We start from the raw sequence: 23306 nt of genomic DNA on the forward strand, positions 1-23306 counted from the left end.
TTCTGAACTCTTTTTTCCCTGTTTTCTGCACTGATTTCAAAAATGCAATTATATGGGACGCCAAACTCTGCAGGCGCTGCTTAAATTCAGCTTGTTTTTAGTAGGATCTGACTTTATTTCAGATTTTAGGACATGGTTTTCAGTTCTGCAATGAATATAAATTTGCTAAAACATGTCAAACCGAGCTGAGAGCACTAAACTTTGCTGGTAGCTGGAAGCATGATCAAATTAGCCAAAAGTTTATAAATAAGAATTGCCTGTGTCTAAAATGTAGTGCGTTTTAATATCCCTACACTTTAGCATTACTTCATATACTTTAAAGAACATACTTAAGTGTGACTGAATGTTTTTGGACACTTAATTGCATGTTATTTGCGAATGCTGCTGCTTCTCACCACAAGTCGTAGGCCTATTGTTGCAAAGCGCAGCATTCCAGCTTTGTGAATATTCATATCAAATTCTGAATGACACGATTCCATACCGGTGAAATATGATTTTCAAACCCATGCTGATGAAAACAAAACGATCGTGCTGACTGACATTTGCAAAGCACGTACAGAAGACGCACCTCTCCCAGAGCGCGCAATCTCCCTATAAAGTATATTATTGCGAAATATGTCTTGGCGAGATTCACACAAACATAATCTGTTATGTCTTACATCAACATTTAGTTAATGGTTGGGGAAAAATCTGATGTGTAACATTATATTATTACAGCAGGTCTTAACATTAGCAGATCTCAATGTTAATCATACATTAAAAGAAAATACAATCATTTTTAATAACAAAGATAAAATAAAATTTTAAAAATGCTATTATGGGATATTATGGGATTAATAATATAGTAATTATTATTAAGAAAAGAATTGGAGGAAAATATGCAACATTGCTTGGTGATTTTGCTTTGGAACCTTTAACTCTTCAAACGGCTGTAGATCAGTCATTTTTTGTCCGATTCCAATATATGGTTAACGTACTGTTGAATGTACTGACAAGCATTTATGATAAACTCAAATATAAAGTAATTTTATGTCATTTCTGCTGAAACTTGAAAGAGGTGTCATGCCCATTCAAAGTGGATTTTGAATGCAGCTTCCAAAAGACAAAAAATAGCCGAATAATATTTTTAAATATTTGATACAATCACACAGCACAGCATCAGTGCTTTGGCTGGCGCTGAGCCAGAGACAGACGCATTTGTATATCACTGCATTATAGCCAATCACACACGATTCTGTTGAGCTTATGAATGCAATGACCAATCAGAGACGTTCAGACGAGTCATCGCTGAAACGCAGTGTTTTGTTCACTTGATCGCTTACGAATGTAAGTAAGATATTCATTTCACAGTGTAAACAGCTTCAGTGATTTTAATGGGAGTTTTTGAGAGCGCTTGAACTCTGGCTAGACTGAATGAAAATCTTATTTGATAATGTAAACGTTCTTTAATCTCTGTAAAATGAAAGTGTTATTAGTAACTTACAATATTGTTATTAAATTCACATTAAATACAAAGTCAGTCGTATTAAAAACATTTTATGGCATGACACCTATTTCTGGTACTTAAGTAAGAAGTCTGGGTTTTATGTATAGTTAATAGATTAGTCTACTTTGCCCATCAAAATTTATTGATCAAATAACTATAAAGGTGCAAAACGCATTTACTTACACATATTTGAGTATCGAGATATTTCCCGATATAGCTGCAATTCAGAACTTTTAAAATATATTAACTTTAAATGTAATATTGAATAACACACTACAGTAAAATGATAATCAAGTACTTTACATGACTTCAGGATGTTAGTAAAAACATCAGAATAAGTGTACTTCTTTAAAACCCCACAAAATATTATTAAAACATAATGATTTAAAATGTACGTAAAAGTAAATCTTTTGATTTAACATTTTAAAAATGTACTTAAATGTGTTCAGAAACAGTCATGAAAGTGTCTCTCTTTAAGTCACTTAAGTGTCCTTTCATTTCATTAACATTATACTATCTGGAAGTTATTTTCTTTTATATATACATATATATATATATATATACTTATAAGATTTGACATGCACTACAAGTGTACATTCAATGCGATTAAGTGCACTTGTTGTGGGTGTGTGTGTGTGTGTGTGTGTGTGTGTGTGTGTGTATTTTTGTGATATATGAGGACACGGTTTGTACGGTTTGTACAGTATAAAAACCATTACGCCTATGGAGAGTCCCCACAATTCACAAAAACAAACGTGTGTGTGTGTGTGTGTGTGTGTGTACCTCTGTTGAGTGTCGCTGAACTGTTAATGTCTCCAGCCATGAATGAAGACTCGGACTGCTTCCTCACCGTGTCGTTCCACATGCGGCGGATTCGGCTCTGTGAACAACAACAGTGTTTCACACACATTCCTCGCATGATCAGAGACAGATCACTTCATCTGCTACACACTAATCAGTCAGAAATTAAACCAAACAGCCTTTCAATCTCTTAAACATCACAGGTTTGGAACGACACAACTGTGAGCAAACCACGACAAAATGCTCAGTTTTTGCTTTATCCCTACTAAAACTCTCCCAACACACTGCAGCAGTGTTTGTTTGCCAGTATAAGAATCGTGTGTCTGTTCCTCATCTCTCTGACATTTACACACACACACACACACACGATCACAGGTCAGACACGCGTAATTCTGCTGCATGTCAGACTCTCGTTACACGTTTGCACACGACCCCTGAAAGGCCAAAGGTCAAATTGGAAATCATGTCTCCAAGGAGATCATGTAACCATACAAACTGTTACCATGGAAATGAGATATTAAAGCACAGATATGTAAAGCTGTAGATTTGTTTGAGACAAGGACAACATGCAATGGAAATCCTGTCTGCGTCGCGCTTCAGTCCAAGGACACGAATGCAAATGATGATTTCTCTAGAAAGGAATGAATTCTATATTTTGCGACTGAATTCATTCTAAAAAAATATATACTGCATGTAGTATGCAAATATTTCAATATATTTGTGCTGTAAATAAAAATCCTGTAAAATCCTGCAATACCTTTTTTATTACATAAACGTATTGTCAAAATGTGCAGTGGACAGTAGTGTATTTTTGGTTTTGAACGGATTGTATTGTAAAAAGCATATATAAATAAATTAATAAATTAAAAATGTTTCCCATAATGCAAAGTGCTCGACCTTATATTTCAAACACGACCTGGAAATAATATCTACTACGACTTTTAACTCATACCATATTTACTGGCAATTCTAACACTTCCAAATGGATTAAAACACCAAAGTGGATTAAAAATACAAAATATCTAGTTTTATGATAATTGGAAACCATATTCTGAATGAAACATGTAAAATAAGGAGGTAATGTGACAATGGTATAAATTACTGTTGTTTGAAATGATTATTATTTCATACTACATATTGTTTTACATGCAATTAAAAAAAATTATAAAAAAATATTAATTAAAATAATATTTTAAAAAATCTGGGTCAAGAGTTTGGAATAATGGAATTATTATTTATTATTAATTAAATGATTTCTGAATGATCACGTGACACTGAAGACTCGAGTAATTATGCTGAAAATGCAGCTTTGATCACAGCATTAAATTACATTTAAAAAAAAAAAAGAAACTTTTTTAATTGTAATAATATTTCACAATATTACTGTTTTACTGTGATTTTAATCAAATAAACACAGCTTTGGTGAACAGAAGAGACTTAAAAACATTAACATATATGAATTACTCCAAACTTTTGACCATAAGTATACAAAATTTACATTTATGAAAATCTTACTGACTCTTACTGAAGTACTGCTTCTAACACAATGAAAGTGAATGAGAGCGATGCACTGAGCTGCTCAGGTGTGTGGTGTGAAAGTCACAGGGCTGATAGTTACTTGTTCATACTGTAACTGTGAGGAGTTTGTCATACAAGGCGGGTGATGAACCTTGTGATGAAAACAAGAGAAAGAGACAGAGAGAGAGAGAGAGAGAGTGAGAGAGAATATACACACGGACACTCACAAAATCTCTTGTGTTTGTGCTGTTGTGTCTGTGTGTGTTTGTACCTGCGACGCAGAGGAATATCGCCCCGGGCCACGCGATGACGAGCTCTTCACCGAACCCATAGACGACTCCACGCTCTTCCCGCTGTAACAGTGAGTCCGCAGACACTTCCCGTACTCTTTACGCACCTGCACACACACACACACACACACACACACCACAGCCATTAAACCGTGCACCTGCTGTCATTTATTGCGCTTTCACTGTTGTTGTGTTTCCGGACTGTCACCGCTGATGAACTGTGTAAAGGTTGTGTAATTCATGGAAGTGTTTTATTAAATGATGGCAGCATTAGAAATCACTTCAGTAAAATTTCATCAATTCTTGAAACGCCTCCATCAGCTGAAAACTGACTTGAACTAAGATGACTCTGGCATCATGCCAAAATGATCAAAATGTAGTGAACAGGCCTGTAATTATAAACCATTAAACTCCTTTGAAAAGGCTGCTGGCTTATTTTTGTATTATTATTATAGTTTGTATTATTTTTAGCATTTATTTTTATATTTTCATTTGAATTCATTAATTGTTGTTAGTTTTATTTAAGCTTTAATTAAGCTTGATATATATATAGTTTTATTTAAATGAAAACTATTAAGGTTTGGTTAATACTAACACTATTAAAGTTTTCATTTTAATTTTAGTTTAAGTTTTAATAATGTTATGTTTTTTGTCCTTTTTATTTATTTATTTATTTTTCTTTTTTATATTCCTATTTATCTTTAATTTTATTTTTAGTAGTAATTTTAGTACTTCAACTTATTTTCTATCAGTTAGTTGCCAATGCAACATTTTTGATTTCCATTTCTTTTTCTTTTTTTTTTCAATCTAATAATTATATTTTATTTCAGATTTATTTAAACTAACAAAAACTATGTTTAATAGATTCATTAACAATGTTACTGATTTTAATTTTATTTTAGGATTTAAATAAAGTTTTAGTTTTATTTTTTATTCTTTTTTTCTTTAATATTCTTATTTAGCTTTAATTTATTTAAATTTAAATTTTAGTAGTCATTTTAGTAATTAAACTTATTTTCCATAAGTTAGTTGCAAAGGTGACATTTCTAATTTCCTTTTTTTTTTTTTAAACCTGATACACATATATTAACTTTATTTCAGCTTTATTCAAATTACCGCAAATTATTTTTAATGGATTTAGTCAACATCTACAACACACATATGCTATGATTGTGTGTACAGTAGGTTGTGTGAGCTATAATGTGCTTGTTGCTTTTGTATGTAAAGGACAATATCAGGATTTTTTTATGTGCTAAAAAGAAAATAAACATAAACATAAAAAATATTAAAAATGAACATATTATATTCAAAATATCTGTATGAGTTTACTTGACATGTTTTGGTTTTATGTTATTGCTTTGTAAAGTAACCATAGCCATATATTCTTTCTATATTTGGTTTGTATCGTGTGTGTGTGTGTATATGACTGTGTTTTTCCCAACCTTCTTCTGCAGGACGCAGTGAAATATGAAGATGAACATGCCCTGCAGCGAGTTAAAGATGGTGAAGAGGTACGCCATGATCACTGTACTCTCGTTAACGTACATCAGGCCGAATGCCCAGGTCAGGCCCAGCAGACAGAGCAGCGCGATGGCTCCGATTACCCACGATCTGAAACACACACACACACACATCGAATTAGCCCTGAAAATACAGTCAGAACTCATTACTCGCAATACAAGACATAAGTGCAAGATCAGTGGCTAAATTGGTAAATTTCTACCCAGCTCTACACGTAAATTAAATATGACTTCAGTTAAAGTGAACTCCACTTTCTCAATTTTCTTCCCCACTCATGCTGCTCTATATCTGTGGGACTTTGTTTCGCAAGAAAAAAGAAAATGAATGAAGACGCTGCCAAGATCCACAAAGGATAAAAGCAGCAGCAGTCATTCGCTCTCAGGAAAAAAGGTACAAAAGCTGCCACTGCTTCAGGATCCTTTCAACAGCTACTCATATGTACACATTAGGTAATCATCTGCACTTTTTAAGACTAATATGGATCTTTTAAGGCTAAATGTATAAGGCAACCGCTCCAATGACAGACTTTATACTATTTGCACAAATAAAAAGCAGTTTTGGTAAAAAATTACATAAAGCCTTTATATATAATGCATAATAAAAAATAGTTTTAATGCATTAATTGTGCCTTGAAATGCACCGGTGTTGTTTTTATATCATTGATAAAATGTTATATTTTAATATTTTACTTCAGTTTTTATTTTTATAGTTTCTGTTTTAATTTTTAATTTTAGTAATTTAGTTGTTTTTGTTATTTTTTTCAAATATGTCTAAATAGTTTTTATTCATTTTTATTTCAGTTCTAGTTATTTTAGTACATCAATTTAAAGTGAGAAATGTTGCCTTGTCCATAAAGTTATATATATATATTATTTTATTTCAGTTAATGTTTATTTTATTTCAAGAAATAAAAATGTTTTTAATGGTTTTCATTTTAGTTTTAGATAACTATAATAACCTTGTAATGCACCATGTAATGCATTGTATGATCTCAGGAAAAAAAATATATATACATATATATACACACTGTATATATACACATATTAGAGTTATAAACCATTTTATTACTTATCTATATAGAAAATATAATGCATTAAAACACATGACAAACAAACCTTCGAGTATTATAATGCATTTTAACCTTGCTTACAATTATTTATGAAAATACATGATGCATTACAACGTACATTATGAACACCTTTATAATGCATTATACATAAAGGCTTTAAGTAAAGTGTTACCAAGATTTTCATTCAAACAAAAGTTACAAAGCTATCATATGACTTCAGAAGACTTAAAAAAAAAAAACAGTGCACAAATCCTACGCACCACTTTAATGGGTCTTATTTTGTCCTTTTTTTGGAGTTTGACTGGTCTTTTGTTGAGAGCAGCTCAGACTTGCTAAATTTATCCTACTGTGTTTCACAGAAGAAAAGTTTGGAGTGGAGTGAATACGACCGAATTCATTGTCATTTTTAGGCAAACTATCCCTGTAAATACATTCCGGCCGCATCTCTTTCTCTCATTCGGTGAGAGTTGGATGTGTCTGTAACGAGACGCGTGTTGTGTTGTTTTTTACCCGCGGGGCTCTTCAGATCCACCCCACTGACTCTATCCAGCTCAATTTAACTTCAAAATTACACACATTTACATATGGATTACATCCAATATACCACTAATGGGACACGCAAACTTCATAACATTATCATTAACTATAATTTCGAAAAATGAAAGAATAAGCCTCAGTGAGACTGTATTTCAGAACAAATATATCCACTAATAAACACACTGTATTTCTATATTTTCTGAAGAAATCATCAGCGTGAAACTGGATTTAAAAGGCTGTGAGGGAAGTGAGTTTTAACTCAGCTGTGGATCATTCAGTTGGCACAACATTGCAAATGCATCTTTGAGGAACAATTATAGTTGCTCAAAAAACAAAACAAAAAAACCCCATAAATTTAGACAATGTGCTCTAAAAATCACTCACAGCCTGGGTTTGATTCGAAAAATGAAATATGCCTTTTACCTAAAGTCTCAGGAAGTTTTTTTTTTTTATAGAAATTAATACATTTTATACATCAAGGATGCATTAAATTGATCAAAAGTGACAGTGAAGACATTTATGTTCCAAAATTTTCTGTTTTAAATAAATGCTGTTCTTTTGAACTTTCTATTTATCAAAGAATACCGAAAAATAATATGTATCACAGTTTCCCCAACAATATTCAGTAGCACAACTGTTTTAAACATTGATAATAATCAGAAATGTTTCTTGAGCAGCAAATCAGTATATTAGAATGATTTCTGAAGATCATATGACACTGAAGACTGGAGTAATGATGCTGAAAATTCAGCTTTGATCACAGCAATTAATTACATTTTACAATATATTCAAATAGAAAACAGTTATTTTAAATTGTAAAATTATTTCATAAAATTCCTGTTTTACTGGCTATTAATCAAATAAACAGCCATGGCGGGCAGAAAAAAAAAACAAAAAAAACTTATTTTAAAAACAAATAATCTTAAATAAATTGATGCAGCTAAGAGATACCATGAATGCATTTACACCACAATTACAATTGCATAACACTATTAGAGACATGTTTCAAAATAAAATTGTCAGTATATAAATATGAAATGATACTTCTAACTATGAAACAAGTGACTGTCTTGATGAGTGAGCCATTGAATCATTCACTTAAAGGATTAGTTCACTTTCACTTTCAAGTTTTGTTGAACTTGGAGAAGAAGATGAGCCTACGTCAAGCGTGACCTTTTCAACGTAATTATGTATTACGTGGCGTCACAGAACAGAGCAAGGCGAGCATTTGTGTTTATAAAGCATATGCATTTTTTATTTATTTTTTTAAATGACCGATTGTTTCGCTAGATAAGACCCTTATTCATCACCTGGTATCGTTTATAGTCCTTTGAAGCTGCACTGAAACTAATTTTGACCTTCAACCGTTTGGAGTCCATTGATGCTAACTATATGAAGAAAACTCCTGGAATGTTTTCATCAAAAACCTTAATTTCTTTTCGACTGAAGAAAGAAATACATAAACATCTCGGATGACATGGGGGTAAGTAAATTATCAGGAAATTTGAATTTGAAAGTGAACTAATCCTTTAACCAATATGGTTGCTGAGGCATTTATCATGTTTTTTTTTTTAATAATTTTGGTTTATAGACATGTCAAAGGTTTCTATTAAAATATACACTTATATGATTTCTTTTCCCTATTTTACTGTCCAACAAAATCTTAAGTCTGATTGCTCAGAAAACCTCAACAAGACTCACGATTTGAGGAATCATTCACTTAATAAACACTCAAAGCATTATGAAGGGAGTATTTGCTCCCATCACATCTTCAAATGGAAATGAAAGTCAAAAAGACCTTGTCCTGATTCTCAATCATTTGGAGTCATAAAACGGTTTGAGACACACATCAGGACGAGCTGCACAGTAAAGAGGGAAACTTTAAGGGCACTGAGAAGATGATGAGCGGAGAATGAGACGCACACACACACACACACACACACACACATACATGTCTGGTTTGCTATCCTTGTGGGGACTCTCCATAGGCGTAATGTTTTTTCTGCTGTACAGACCGTATATTCCATTGTCCTACACCAACCCTACACCTAAACCTACCCCTTACAGAAAACTACAGGCACTTTTAGATTTTCAAAAAACTTCATTCTGTGTGATTTATTAGCTTGTTTACCCGTGACACGAGTCCCCATGAGTCTGTGTGTATTCAGGTTTAAGTCCCCACCTGAATAGAAAAACAGGTACACACACACACACACACGGGTCGTGTGAGTGATTGGCAGAACTTCATATTGTGCCGTGAAAACAGGAAGCGAGTGAAGAGGGTTTATTTGCTGTTTTGAAGCAGAGCGGAGAGAGAAATATGACCTGGAGGGAAGGAAAGACAGATCTGCTTACTTAATCTCTGGATCATAATCCTCATAACTGAAGAATGAAAAGTGGAAAAAAGAAAAGCAACAGAAAATTAGAATAAATAAATGGACACTTGAGAGCAGAATGTGAAGGGAAATGAGGCAAACGGGGCTTGATCAGGGCTGGGACAGATCTAATCATAGCCATTAATAATTCACAAATATAACAGTACAGTAATGAAACAGCACCAAAATCGACATATTTCTTCTAAAACAATTGAACATATGAAAACAGAACAACTGGAACTGAGTTACAGAAACTTACAACTTTAACAACATTGTTGTACTGAATTTTAAATCAGAGACAATATTAAAACATCTCTGTCTTCGTGCTCTTACACGCTCAAGAACAGAAGGATAGATGCCATGGTGTGGAAATTTTCCCAGCGATTAATAAACTTTAATACTGCATTGTACTTTAATAAACCGATTATACTGCATTGTACAAGATGTTTGTCTGTAGCTATGTTTCCACCCACCTATGTAAATTTTGGGATATCGCATACAACAAATGCTAGATGGAAACGCCAACATATGCATAAATTCCGCATACGCAAGGTAAGATGACAGCATTTGTTATTGCGTTTTGTCTGGCGCAAGTCATTTATTACATAGGAAAAGGCTTGCAGGAACTTTCATTTTAATTATTAATACGTTGCACCAGTTTCCCAGAAAGATATTTTTTGCAATATTCCAATTTTGCACACAAGTTAAATTTCCAGCTAATGACGCTCAGCATCTATTGTGCTTACTTTGATCTTCACATTTTTCTCTTTCTTTGAACAAACGAATGCTTATTATTCTGAATAAAAACTTTTGTGCTCAAAAGAAGAAAGAAACTCATACAGGTTTGGAACAACATGAGGCTGAGTAAATGATGAAAATGTTAGTTCTGGGTGAACTGTCCCTTTAATTCCTGGCAACGATATATATGTTTCCCTGTATTTAATGTGTGGGGCTCCAAATATACCCATATTATAATGCATAACAGAAATATATGAAAGATATGTGGATTTCCCCTTACTTTAAAAAGAATGCTTAGCTTGTGGTTCATTATTATTTGAACAATAAAATAAAGACAAAACATTTGAAATATTGTCAAAAAGGTGCTTTTGTTTTTTTTGTCTGTCCTCTCTTCTTGTAGCGTCTGTGGTTCAACTGAACTAGATAGTTTTTAATTCTATAAAAAAGCTAAATGTGTAAAACCGATGACACAGACTACTGCAGTAAGCCTATTTATGGCCAAATAAAAACGGCATTAAAATCACTGAGATATTCAAGATATTGGCCAATTTAAATCACAAGCAAAATCATTAATATTCAATATATCGTCCAGCTCTAACATGAGCAATAATTTCTGTAGAAAGACAAGACAGAACCAACCGCAAGACATAAACAAGATCAACTGCTGACAAACACACACACACACACACACACACACACACACAGGGGCTGTTGCGGAGACACACAGGTGTCGGGGGTAATTACCACACACACACTGAGTTTGGGTTTAATAATTGCAGCAGGTGCACAACAAAATCAATGATTGATGGAATTAAAGTGGAGACTATTAAACATTGTTTTGCTGCGTCCATTTTAATGACAGGGGACACGATCTGCCCATGAACACTCACACTGATAATACCTGATACCTGTATTGATAATTGAAATGAAGTTGAAATAAAATCGAAATGTTAGATAAACAGTTAAACCTTAAAAAAAATAATAATAATAATAAATAAATAAAAAAACATGAAAATGAGAAATTTTACCCTAAAAATGTCCTACTACTATTAATAAATTGAAGCAAAAATAGTGATATTAAAAGTCAATATTTTTAATAATAATAATAATGCATAACAAAAGCACATGCAATTGCTTTTGTGAAATGAAATTTTAAAACTGAAAATATTCAAATAAAAGTTTTCAATTCAAATTTTTAATAAACATTATATAATAGTATAGAATTAATACTAAAGTAACAATGATTTTCACAGATAAATGAAACCACAGTTATGAAATATTTAATATTTGAGTGCAATACTTATAGTCATAGTTATAGCTTTAATCAGTAAAAAACATTAAAACACATCATGATGCAACAGACTGATCACGTGTTGTACCATATTATACTGTAAAGTACATGACTTATATAACCATTAACATAACCATTATTTATATAATATAGTTATATAACCATTAACAATCACCTTGACTATTATTTGCATGTAACTTTGTGTGAGAACATACAGCTGATCAAGGTGAATTATAATAATACATTCAGAATGCATATACAATGGATTATAATTAGCATTTTTCACAAACAGGATATAAAACAGAGCCAGAAGCTCTTAAAAACGAAGCGTTTATTTTATTTTCCAACAAACGGTAAGTGAAAGACGGTGCTTAACCTTCAGAGACAAATCTTATATAAGCAGGGCTCTTATATGTACATGCATAAACATATATTAATGTTACTATTTAACTAACTTTAACTCGGTAAATGAGAGAGACTGGAAAACATGATTATGGTATTTCTGTGTGATATTTTTGTGAAGATCAAGAGCAAATTTCAAGATGTATTTTAAAGGGCAGTGCAGAAATGCAGCACTTTACATCGGCGAGTAACTGGACACATGAAGGCAATAATGGATGTGTTGTATGTGTCTCAACAAGAACAATAAAGATAAACATTATAAACTCTAATAGCTTTTTTCAGATAATAAATAAAGTTACAGTGATGTGTGCTTTTATTTAGTGTGTTTTTAATGAGGCCAAACTGATGCTCACTTTATAACTCAATACTCTGCAATCAATCTGATCCAACCTTGGATTTACAGACGGCAAATTACCACAGATAATGCAAGAATTTAATAATGCAGTATTTAATAATGCAAAAAGTGGCAGAATTTGCATCAATCCTATTTAAAATCCTGGACAGATGGTCTAACGCTTTATGAAGTCATGCGACAGCGTAATGAATTTGTGGAAAGCGCCAAACCAATCGCACGTTACAAAACCCTTAATTAGCTCACGCTCTTCTCAGTCTCTTCACCAGCGTTAAATCTGCATTTCTTGCTCTTGTCTCGAGGGAATGATATCCTGTATTTCTCACACCGATCCGGTCTCCAAAAACCTCATCCCTTGGTTTCTCCTGAAGCTACAGTATGCAGATGTGAGTCGTTCACACCTTGCTTCACCGTCTCTAAAACACACTCGTGCTGAAAAACCCCTGGTGCATCTGAAGTTTAATTGAATGAGATCCTGGCGACTCGTTACGTTAACGACGTCCTGCTGGGAGTTTAACAAACACAAGAGCTTCTCCTCCCTCAGGTATCCGATCGCCGGCTTCAAATGAACAGGAATTATGATAAAGACAGCGCTTTTAAAGCGTTTAAGTGAATTAGCAGCAATTTGTCATATCGTCTCCATCCGTCTCAAGAGCGAATCTGCATCCCAATGGCAGCCGTAATTGAGTTAGTTGGAGGCAGAAAGTCTTGACGGAGATGTGAATAATGTCGTCGAGGTGCTGAGCGATGAAGACACGCGCAGAACTCTCTAGAAACACTCTGAGTGGGTTTAATTGAGTCACAGATTAATGAATAATAGGATCAAACCCAGAACGCCCACGTCAATCAGAGTCAAACGCACACGCGAAATGATGATTATGACATATTGCTGCTCTTGAAAACTCTGTTATTTTAGGCTGTCTAGTTCTCGCTGCTGTTGTTTTTCTTTATTTCGCATCAAGTCAAAATGTGCCCAAGATGGCAGCATGCAGGCAATGCAATTCTGATGCTTTGTCTACTTCAGCTGCCATTGAGACGAATGGAAACTACAGCACACTGAATGCAGTGGATTTGTATCACATTAATAAATAACTATTATATCCGAATAAAATCTCTGAATGTCACTTAAGTGATTGTTTGAGTTGATCATAGCTAAATAAATGCTTAGAAATTCAACAGTTAATTTTGTCTAAAATTGACATTTGTCATTTATTTTATATTTTTATTGCAAAAAAACAAACAAACTGTGATTGTTGTTGAATTTAATTTCAAATATTTAAGAATGGATAAAATAAAATGATCAGAACAACAACTATAACTCAATAATAATGAGCCCTATTGTTCTTTTTTCCTCACATGCATTTGCACTATGGCCACGTTTACACAGCAGCAGAATACGGCTGTCAGTCATGTTGTATATTTTCCACATATATTTACACTATACTTCCAGCTGATAGTTAGTTGCTATTTTTTGTGGGTTTTTTTTTTTACACAAAAAACTAACAAATTATTTCACTAACTAATTATATTTTTAAGATGATACTTAATATTTTTGTAAAATTAAATCAAAATATTTGAGAACTGAGAAATTATACTTAATAGAAATATATTTTTTACTCATTCCATATCAATAAGTGCTTTTATGATTTTTATGTCAAATTATGTTAGCAAAAAGCTGCTATTTTAGTGAATTCAAATGAAAGTTCACATTACTCATAAACAGTAGTTTTTTTAATGTGCTTACTCATATATTTGAGTTACCTTAATTTGTTTTGGTCTACTTACATTTATTCATCATGGTACCAAATGTATCTATTCAGATCAAGGAGTTATTATTTTATTTTATTTTTTTACTTATATTTACTTAGTTCTTAAGGTGCACTTCATTGATTGCTTTAAAATGTACTCGATATTATAAGTGTACAAATGTTTCACCAAAAAATTGAGTAGCCTATATTTTAAGTTTTTAGAGTGATCACATCTAACTATTATAATTAATGTCAAAACTATTAATTATAAATTAATTTATGTTCAGACATGCATCATTTTTGTTGCATTAACTGAAACTGCATGGGTGGATTTTTAGTTTTCAGCACTCTTTGCACAGGACTGAATTGGGAAAGTAAATGTTGAAAGTAAGAGTTGTTTAATGCATTTTTGAGTAAAGGCAAAAACCTGATATCGATTAATGTTCAGTTATGTTGGATATTTAAAATAGTTTGTGTTGGTGAACTCTTTATGGTGAAGAACCGAGATTGCAGTTACAAACTAAGTCTGTTAGTGGATTTGACTTAAATCCATGTTGGATATTTACCTGAAAAATCTAAATGCAAAAACTGGCAAAAGAAAAATGTAGTAAATCATAAGATCATGGGTAAAACAATCTGTAAAAGGAGAGATAGATGAGTGTGAATTACAAACACACACACACACACACACACACACGTCAAGCACAGGAGAGGGTGAGCGGGTTCAGGAGCTCCAGAAGGACAGATGACAGGTGGAGAAACAGGCTGATCTTACCAGTGCCACTCCACTATGACACAGCCGTCATAAGAGCGATAGCTGGACAAACATTGGCAGAAAACAAGAATAGAGAAATGAAAGAATAACACAGACACACAAAATAACTTTGAAATGTGTAACAACGATGAAATAAAATGAAACTTAAAAAGCAGCAATGGCAATGACCGTTACACAACACTCAAACTATTCAGAAGACCTTGAAATAGTATGACAAGCATAATTTTCTTTTTTTTTTTTCATGGAAAAATGATAGCTCTATTACTACCTGTAGTAGACACCCGTGCAATAATGTATTTTCCGAGTGATTCGGTTAGTGAAATATTTTAGAAATGAAAAGTACTTAATCTCATGTTATTTTATTTGTTTATTCAGCTCTTGTTGGATGCAAAACAATTTCATGAATATTCATAAGAAATGAGAGGATAAATTGGCTTTGCATTTTGTAATACATGAGCTCTTAAAATAAATATTATAAAATGATTCTGATCAGATAAGCCTGTAAGATTAAAATCTGCTGTAAATACTAGTCTTAAGACATTAATACTGGAGGAGCAGTGAAACATTCAGCTGAGCTTGAGCTTCGCAGCTTTAGATTTGAGGTGCTATTACTAGCAGTCAAAAATGAAAACTATATCATTTTAGAAACCCTCATGTTATTCAAACACTGTTTTGACTTGCTTTAATGTGAAGCACAAAAGATGATACTTTTGAAAACCGTCTCAGTGTATTTTGTCCATATAGTAATAGTCATCAGAATCCAGTGTTGCTTTGGACCCCATTGACTTTCATTGTTTGGACAAAAACATTCATCTTTCGGAGATATTTTGTAGATATAAGGCTTACAGGCTTGGAGACACGCAAGGATGACTAAATGAAGACCAAATTTCCATTTTGGGTGAACCATCCCTTTAATTTATGTTCACAGAAGAGTCATGTGTTTGTGAACATCAGTGCTGCTGCTGTTGTCCGTCGTATGATTTATAACAGTCGTGTCTAAGAAATAAAAAAAAAGATTTAAAAGCATGTGATGTGATTTATAAGGCTATTTGGAAGGTCGAGTTATTAACCACAAACCAACCTACGGCCGGCCTGCTCCGCTCACAGAGGTCACGACCTCCACGCCTCACTTCTGTCACACAACAAATCCAGATATATGCCTTCATTTATGTGTGTGTGTGTGTGTGTGTGTGTGAGAGACCAGTGGCTGCAGGTCCAGAGCTCTGCTAGTGCACTTCAAACGCGGACAAAACAGCACATATAGACTTTTATAATTTACAGTCTTCCTCATCTGGGAAAGTGGGCCAGAGATATAGACAGCGTCAGCATCTGAAGAGGGGCGTGGCTAAATGTTTGGCCAGTAAAATGTCCCTTGATGGACAGTGCCCCACCCACTTAATTATAAATAGCAGCTGCCACCTGTCAATCGCTTGACATGTCGACACCCTCCTAGATGGGATGCCTTTTAAAAGAAATGAAACTTTTTATTCAACAAGAATGCATTAAATTGATCAAAAGTGACAGTGAAGACATTTATAATGTTACAAAAGTTTTCTATTTGAAATAAATGCTGTTCTTTTAAAAATAAAATGTGTCATGGTTTCCACAAAAATATGAACCAGCACAACTGTTTTCAACATTACTAATAATCAGAAATGTTTCTTGAGCAGCAAATTCTGAAGAATCATGTGACACTGAAGACTGGAGTAATGATGCTGAAAATTCAGCTTTGATCACAGAAATAAATGACATTTTAACAGATATTCACAGAAAAAAACAAATAAACAAAAAACAGCTATTTCGAATTCTGATAATATTTCACAATTTTTTATTGTACTTTTGATCAAATAAATGCAGCCTTGGTGAGCAAAAGAGACTCTTTCAAAAGAATTGTGTAGACTCCATTATATAGAATACAGAATTACTCATATCACGATATGAGATTTTGGTGTTGAACGTCAACATATAAACGCACTCACAGTTTTGTAAGTGTTTCTGTTTAGTCTCTTATTAGAGCAAGCAATCAGACGTCTACAGATCAAACTAATACAGCAGAGTATGAAAACTACTAACAAGAGACTGTCATTATCTCATTATTAGCATGAATAGAACGTCTGATTACAAGAATTATCCCATTTAATCTCAGACCCCATGGAGGGAGGAGATGTGTGGCTGTAATAAGACCCTCGCTCGTGAATTAATCAAACTCATCACCTCCGCTGTTGTCATTCGCTTTTATACGGTCCCCTTCAACATGAATATCAAGAAATATTTCTAACAAACTCTCCATAACAGAGCACAGCAGGGCTCTGGAAGTAAAAGTCCCATTTGTTTCTTCCACAGAGAAATTGATTCAGCAATAACATTTAAACCTCTCGAGACAGAGATAACACGAGGACCAAAACTGAAGATTGAGAACTACACACTACACCACCCATAATCCTCAAGCAGGATCCACCAATCAGAGAAGCTGTCACTCTGGGAATCTTGACAGCAGAGTAACAGTGATCATTCAGCCACATAAAACACTGCAAAGGACATAATCGAATCAGTCTCTACATAACCAGTTTATACCCTTGTGAAAAAGACACTTTAGCATACTTTAAAAACAGGTTTTTAGACGCTTAATTATATTAACTGCAATTAAATGAAAATGTATTAGTTATAATTAGCTGAACGTTAGTGTTTTTGACCCAATTAAGAAGGACTTAAGTACATTTTTATATGTAATTTCATAATTTTATTACGTTTGAAATATGGTTAAAATGTACTGAGAAGTATTTTTTATCAACTAATACACTTTAAATGTCAGTTCTATTGAGACTTGTATGTTATGCATTTTTTACATCTGTAATTAAACATTTGTAATGATAGTTGAAATTTAGTATTTCATTAAAATTATAATCATGTGTTTTAGTGTTAATAAGTGTACTTATTTAAAGCACAACAAATGATTATTAAAAAATGATTTCAAATGTATGCTAAAGTAAAACTTTTAATCTGACATTATCATAAAGTGCACTTTTTAAAAGTGTACTTAAGTGTGTTAAATCATGAAAGTGTCCCTTTTTAACTCACGTTGTTTATTTCATTAACATTATATTATCTGCAAATACAGATTTGTTTTTGTTTTTAAATATAATTTAAGATACTACAAGTGCACATGAATGAATGAGGCATTTATATAGCGCTTTATTGTGTATTGCAATACACCCAAAGCGCTTTACAATCATGTAGGGGGTCTTTCCTCAACCACCACCAATGTGCAGCATCCACTTGGATGATGCGACGGTAGCCACAGGACAACGGCGCCAGTGCGCTCACCACACACCAGCTACAGGTGGAGAGGAGAGAGAGATAGAGCCAATCAAGTGGATGGGGATTATTAGGAGGCCATGATTGACAAGGGCCAGTGGAGGGAATTTGGCCAGGACACCGGGGTTACACCCCCACTCTTTACGATGAGTGTCATGGGATTTTTAATGACCACAGAGAGTCAGGACCTCGGTTTAACATCTCATCCGAAAGACGGTGCTTTTTACAGTATAGTTTCCCCATCAATATACTGGGGCGTTAGGACCCACACAGACCGCAGGGTGAGCACCCCCTGCTGGTCTCACTAACACCTCTTCCATCAGCAACCTAGTTTTCCCAGGAGGTGTCCCATCCAGGTACTGATCAGTCTCAGCCCTGCTTAGCTTCCATGGGCAACCGGTCTTGGGCTGCAGGGTGATATGGCTATGGCCAAGTGCATACTCAATTAAGCAAACTTATTTTTCACAAGGGTATGCATTATAATATCTTGTAGCAAATATCACATATATTTTATACTTTAATAGTTTCATGGCTTTTTTTGTGCTTTCATTGATTTTCAATCTCTCCTAAAGTACACAGTCTTGTACCTTGAACTTTTTAAAAAAATGTATTCAAAGCAATGTTTGCAATGCTGTGATTAATTTCTAGTTTGGTTTAAAGCTTTGAATATGTTTCTAAAAAGCCTGTAGAGAAAAAGAATGAGACAATTAAAGAATGAATCCCAAGGCCACTGCAAAAGTCGCTGGTGAGCTCGACACATGAACACCCTTCAGAATGCATGTATTCACTTCAATCAGATGTCCATCACAGTTCTCTGGGCGAAGGGACATATCAGTCCAGTTTGTCCCTTTAACGTGCGGTGATGCACAGTGAAATCTCGCCTCATCCAGAGCAGTAATACTACAAAATCATTGGCTCAAAGTGTCTGATTAGCATGCATTACACACACAAAAGCACACACATGAACAACTGAACACACACACATCATCTCACTGTCCTGCTCTCTATGCTGGATCTGAGGGGACAGCCATAAATTAGCATATTTATAGTCCTTTCAGTGCTCTGCTCTCCTGAGTGGCTGCTGTGTGGCTCCGGTGATGAATATTCATGTGCATGCGGAGGTTAATTTGGGCAGAAAGTCTGCTGCTCTTTCCTGTGAAACAACACAGATCTTCAGGTAACGACAACCTCCCCACTGAATACACAGACGGACACACACGCACACCGTGGGATAACTGTGCCAGTTTTACTTTCACCTCAACCTACAACAACAGTATGAAAAATGAGCCATACCAGTTTCTCTGTAGATGTTCAATGGGCCACTTGCACTTCTGTTTATAAGCATGAAGTGTGCCATTTCTGCAAAATCAGTGCCATAAAAGAGAGCAGCATAATGACTGTTTCCAAACAGGCTTCCACTTTTCTGTCCCATTACCTGCCATTGGTTTGTCAGGTTACTTGAACAAACTGAGGTTGTCAACTGATCTGAGTGAAATATAGGTGAACAAAATGTTACACTACATCACATTACATTTGTGGTGTAAACGCTAACGCCTAATCCTGATGCATTTCGAAAGCAAAGCATATGGCACTCCACTCTGTTTATTAGCCGTCACTGAAGGAATGATGAACAGTGCGAGAATTTTTAGACGTTTCAAAAACCCCACCCACCACAGACCCACCTTTTAGAGGCACCTCCCCAAAGCCCCACCCCTCATAGACCACACCCACCAGATAACCCATCCCATCCTACTACCGCTGGCTCTACCCTTCACACAGTCACTTTTCATAGATTCAACCCACCACAGGCCCCACCTTTTAAAGGCTCCTCCCTAAAGTGCTATACAAATAAACTTGAATTGAATTGAATTAAAGACTCCTCCCCAAAGGCTCCACAATTCACAGACTACCCCTAAGCTCCATGCATCATATAAATTCAGATATAAATTTAAGACTCTAGCCATCACAGACGTTACCTTTCAAAGAATCTACCCTAGCAGAACACATCCACCAGATGCCCCTCCATTTATGACACCCACCACAGGCCTCATCTTTGAAAAGCTCCTCCCTCCAAAGAGCCAATCCTACTTGCTCCATCTTTCATAATCCACACCTCTCAAAGACCCCACCGTAACAGAACACATCCACCAGATGTCCCACCCTTTACAAGCCTCATCTATGACTGGCCCCACCCCTTCACAAACTCAATCTCTCAGACACCACCCACCACAGGCCCCACCTATGAAAGACTCCTCCACAGAAGACCCAGTCCAACAGACTCCACCCCCAGACCCACACTTCAGAGACTACACTCACAAGAATCCACCCCCAACAGATCATAGAATCCCCCCTCCAAAGAGCCCATGCCACAGGCCCCACCCATCACCAACCACACCTCTCAAATATTCCACCTACCATGAGCCCTACCTTCCAAACAACCCTTCATTCTCCAACTCCCCCAGAGTTAATTAGTTGAGTTTTACCGTTTTTGAATCCATTCAGCCGATCTCTGGGTCTGGCGATAGCACTTTTAGCATAGCTTAGCATAGATCATTGAATCCGATTAGACCAGTAGCATCGCGTTCAAAAATGACCAAAGAGTTTCGATATTTGTCCTATTTAAAACTTGACTCTTCTGTAGTTATATCGTGTAGTAAGACCGGCGGAAAATGAAAAGTTGCGATTTTTTAGGCCGATTTGGCTAGGAACTATGCTACTGGTCTAATCAGATTCAATGATCTATGCTAAGCTATGCTAAAAGTGCTATCGCCAGACCCGGAGATCGGCTGAATGGATTCAAAAACGGTAAAACTCAACTTATTAACTCTGGGGGAGTTGGAGAATGAGCCTATTTCCAAAAAAAGTGGAGTGTTCCTTTAATCTCCATCCCTCATATAAATTCATCTCACACACAACAGGTCCTACCACTTAAAGGCTCCTCAGCAAAGACTCCACCCTAACAGATCACATCCACCAGATGCCCCACCCTTTATAGACTACTGGCTCCACCCTTTCATAATCACCTCTCACAAAACCTCATCCTAAAAAGGCTCCTCCCTCTAAAGAGCCAATCCTACTTGCTCCACCTATCATAATCCACATCTCTGAAAAAGACTCCACCCTAACAGAACAAATCCACCAGATGCCCCACCCTTCATAGACCCCACCTACGACTAACAGAATAAATCCACCAGATGGCCCAACCTTTATAGACTCCTGGCTCCACCCTTTCACAAGCTCCACCTCTCACAAACCTCATCCTAAAAAGGCTCCTCCCTCTAAAGAGCCAATCCCACTTGCTCCACCTATCATAATCCACACCTCTCAAAGACTCCACCCTAACAGAACACATCCACCAGATGCCCCACCCTTCATAGACCTCACATACGACTGACTCCACCCCTTCACAAGATCAACATCTCAGACTCCACCCACCACAAGTCCCACCCATCAAAGGCTCCTCCCTCCAAAGAGCCCATGCCACAGTCTCCAGTGCTTCATAAACTCCACCCACCAAATACCCCACCCATCAAAGGCTCCTCCCTCCAAACAGCCTATACTCACAACCGGCGCAACGTCATAGAATGTCTCTGAACAGGTTCACGCCCACTTTTGGGGGAAAACAAACCGCCATACAGCATTGGATCGAGGAAGTGGACTAACCTTACAACATGCCAAAGAGTTGTTGTGTGGTTGGGTGCACCAATAATGTTTGTAAAAACCCAAATTTAGCCCAGGCTACCTGCCACCATCATCCATATCTTGCTGTTATGGAAATATTATGAATTACGGATGATGCTATCGAAAGCGAAGCCAGGCTAGTTGTATGGCTGGACAGAAAAGTGCACTCAGTACTCTAAATATAAGGACATAATATATACATTTAAAGATGTTTACTTTCAAATGAAGTAAAATCATTCACTGGTTTACCTGGTGATTAGATTAGGTATGAGTAAATGTCCGGCAAGACACCTCTGGCCACTGGGTGGGGTTGTTACACCAATTTGACGCTGGGATAATGAGTTTTTAAATTGACCAAATTAAGTTTATGGATGTATCTTTCACGCTCTATGGCAGGCAGGGTGGACATATAATTACTTGACATGATTAATCCTAGTGATTACTTAAGTTATTCACGTCTGTCGGCTGTGTATGGACGTTGCTTTTTGCCGCTATTTTGTATTGAAGCCTATGGGAAGTCTAGTTTGTTTTCCCCCAAAAAGGGGCGGTAACGAAATTGACAGTTAAGTTCCTGGATGTGCCGGTAGTGCGTATCCCACAGGCCCCACCCCTTACTGTCAGGCTTACTTGATGTTATCAAGGCAACCAGAGTCTGGCTTCAGAATGGCGGTGTGGTGGAACATCTTGTAGAGAGCAATTCCCAGGAAGATCACATTCAGCTGGGAAGAACAAAAGCACGAGATTAGTAGAGGATTCACATGTGAAGAGTCCAGGAGTGTTTTAAATGTAGGTTATAGGGAGTATCAGAGCTGGTTACCATGATGATGAGTGTGGCGGGGCCTATAAAACTCCAGATGAAATAAGTATCCAACCGCAACCAGCAACTGAAAATGAGAGAAAAACACTTCACTCAAGTATCAAATCTACACACACTGAGGAAGTAATACTGCAGGTTGTCTCCAAGGTTCTTGTGTCTTTTGGCTGATACATGAGAGTTCTTTCAATTATTCAGACTTTAATTTCCGCAACATTAGACTAAACTTCATCCCTCCTGCGACACACACACACAGATTTAAGCAAGACTGTGCACGAGGACCAGTGTTCATTTTGTTGACGAATAATTTTCCATGATTTTCGTCAACAACATTTTTTCACCGACGTAAACATGATAACGAAATAAAAACTCTTTTTGAATGACAAAAACAATGACGAAAATCTATTGACATTTTTGTCAACGAATAAAAACGAGACAAAAATATTATTATTCATGTAAGATTACCAGATTACGTCTTCACTGAATGTAAACTGCTGGGAGAATACTGGATGTGTGTAGCAGTATATTGAATCCATGTGCATTCAGTTATAAAGGGACAGCAGATTAATTTTGTTTCTGTTGTCTGTGTCCTT

The 23306-nt window shown here is 35.5% G+C and overlaps 1 protein-coding gene across 1 annotated transcript in view; it reads right to left on the reverse strand.

Moving 5' to 3' along the window:
• The window catches only part of LOC131544472 (adhesion G protein-coupled receptor L3-like), a 309135-nt gene that overhangs the window by 12822 nt on the left and 273007 nt on the right, over positions 1 to 23306 (reverse strand). The window contains 5 exon segments of the mRNA XM_058782694.1: positions 2270 to 2366; positions 4077 to 4202; positions 5538 to 5706; positions 22527 to 22618; positions 22717 to 22783. Of these exon segments, the coding sequence (XP_058638677.1) occupies positions 2270 to 2366; positions 4077 to 4202; positions 5538 to 5706; positions 22527 to 22618; positions 22717 to 22783 (551 nt within the window).

This window comes from Onychostoma macrolepis, chromosome 07 (assembly GCF_012432095.1).
Source record: "Onychostoma macrolepis isolate SWU-2019 chromosome 07, ASM1243209v1, whole genome shotgun sequence".
NCBI classification, from domain to species: domain Eukaryota; kingdom Metazoa; phylum Chordata; class Actinopteri; order Cypriniformes; family Cyprinidae; genus Onychostoma; species Onychostoma macrolepis.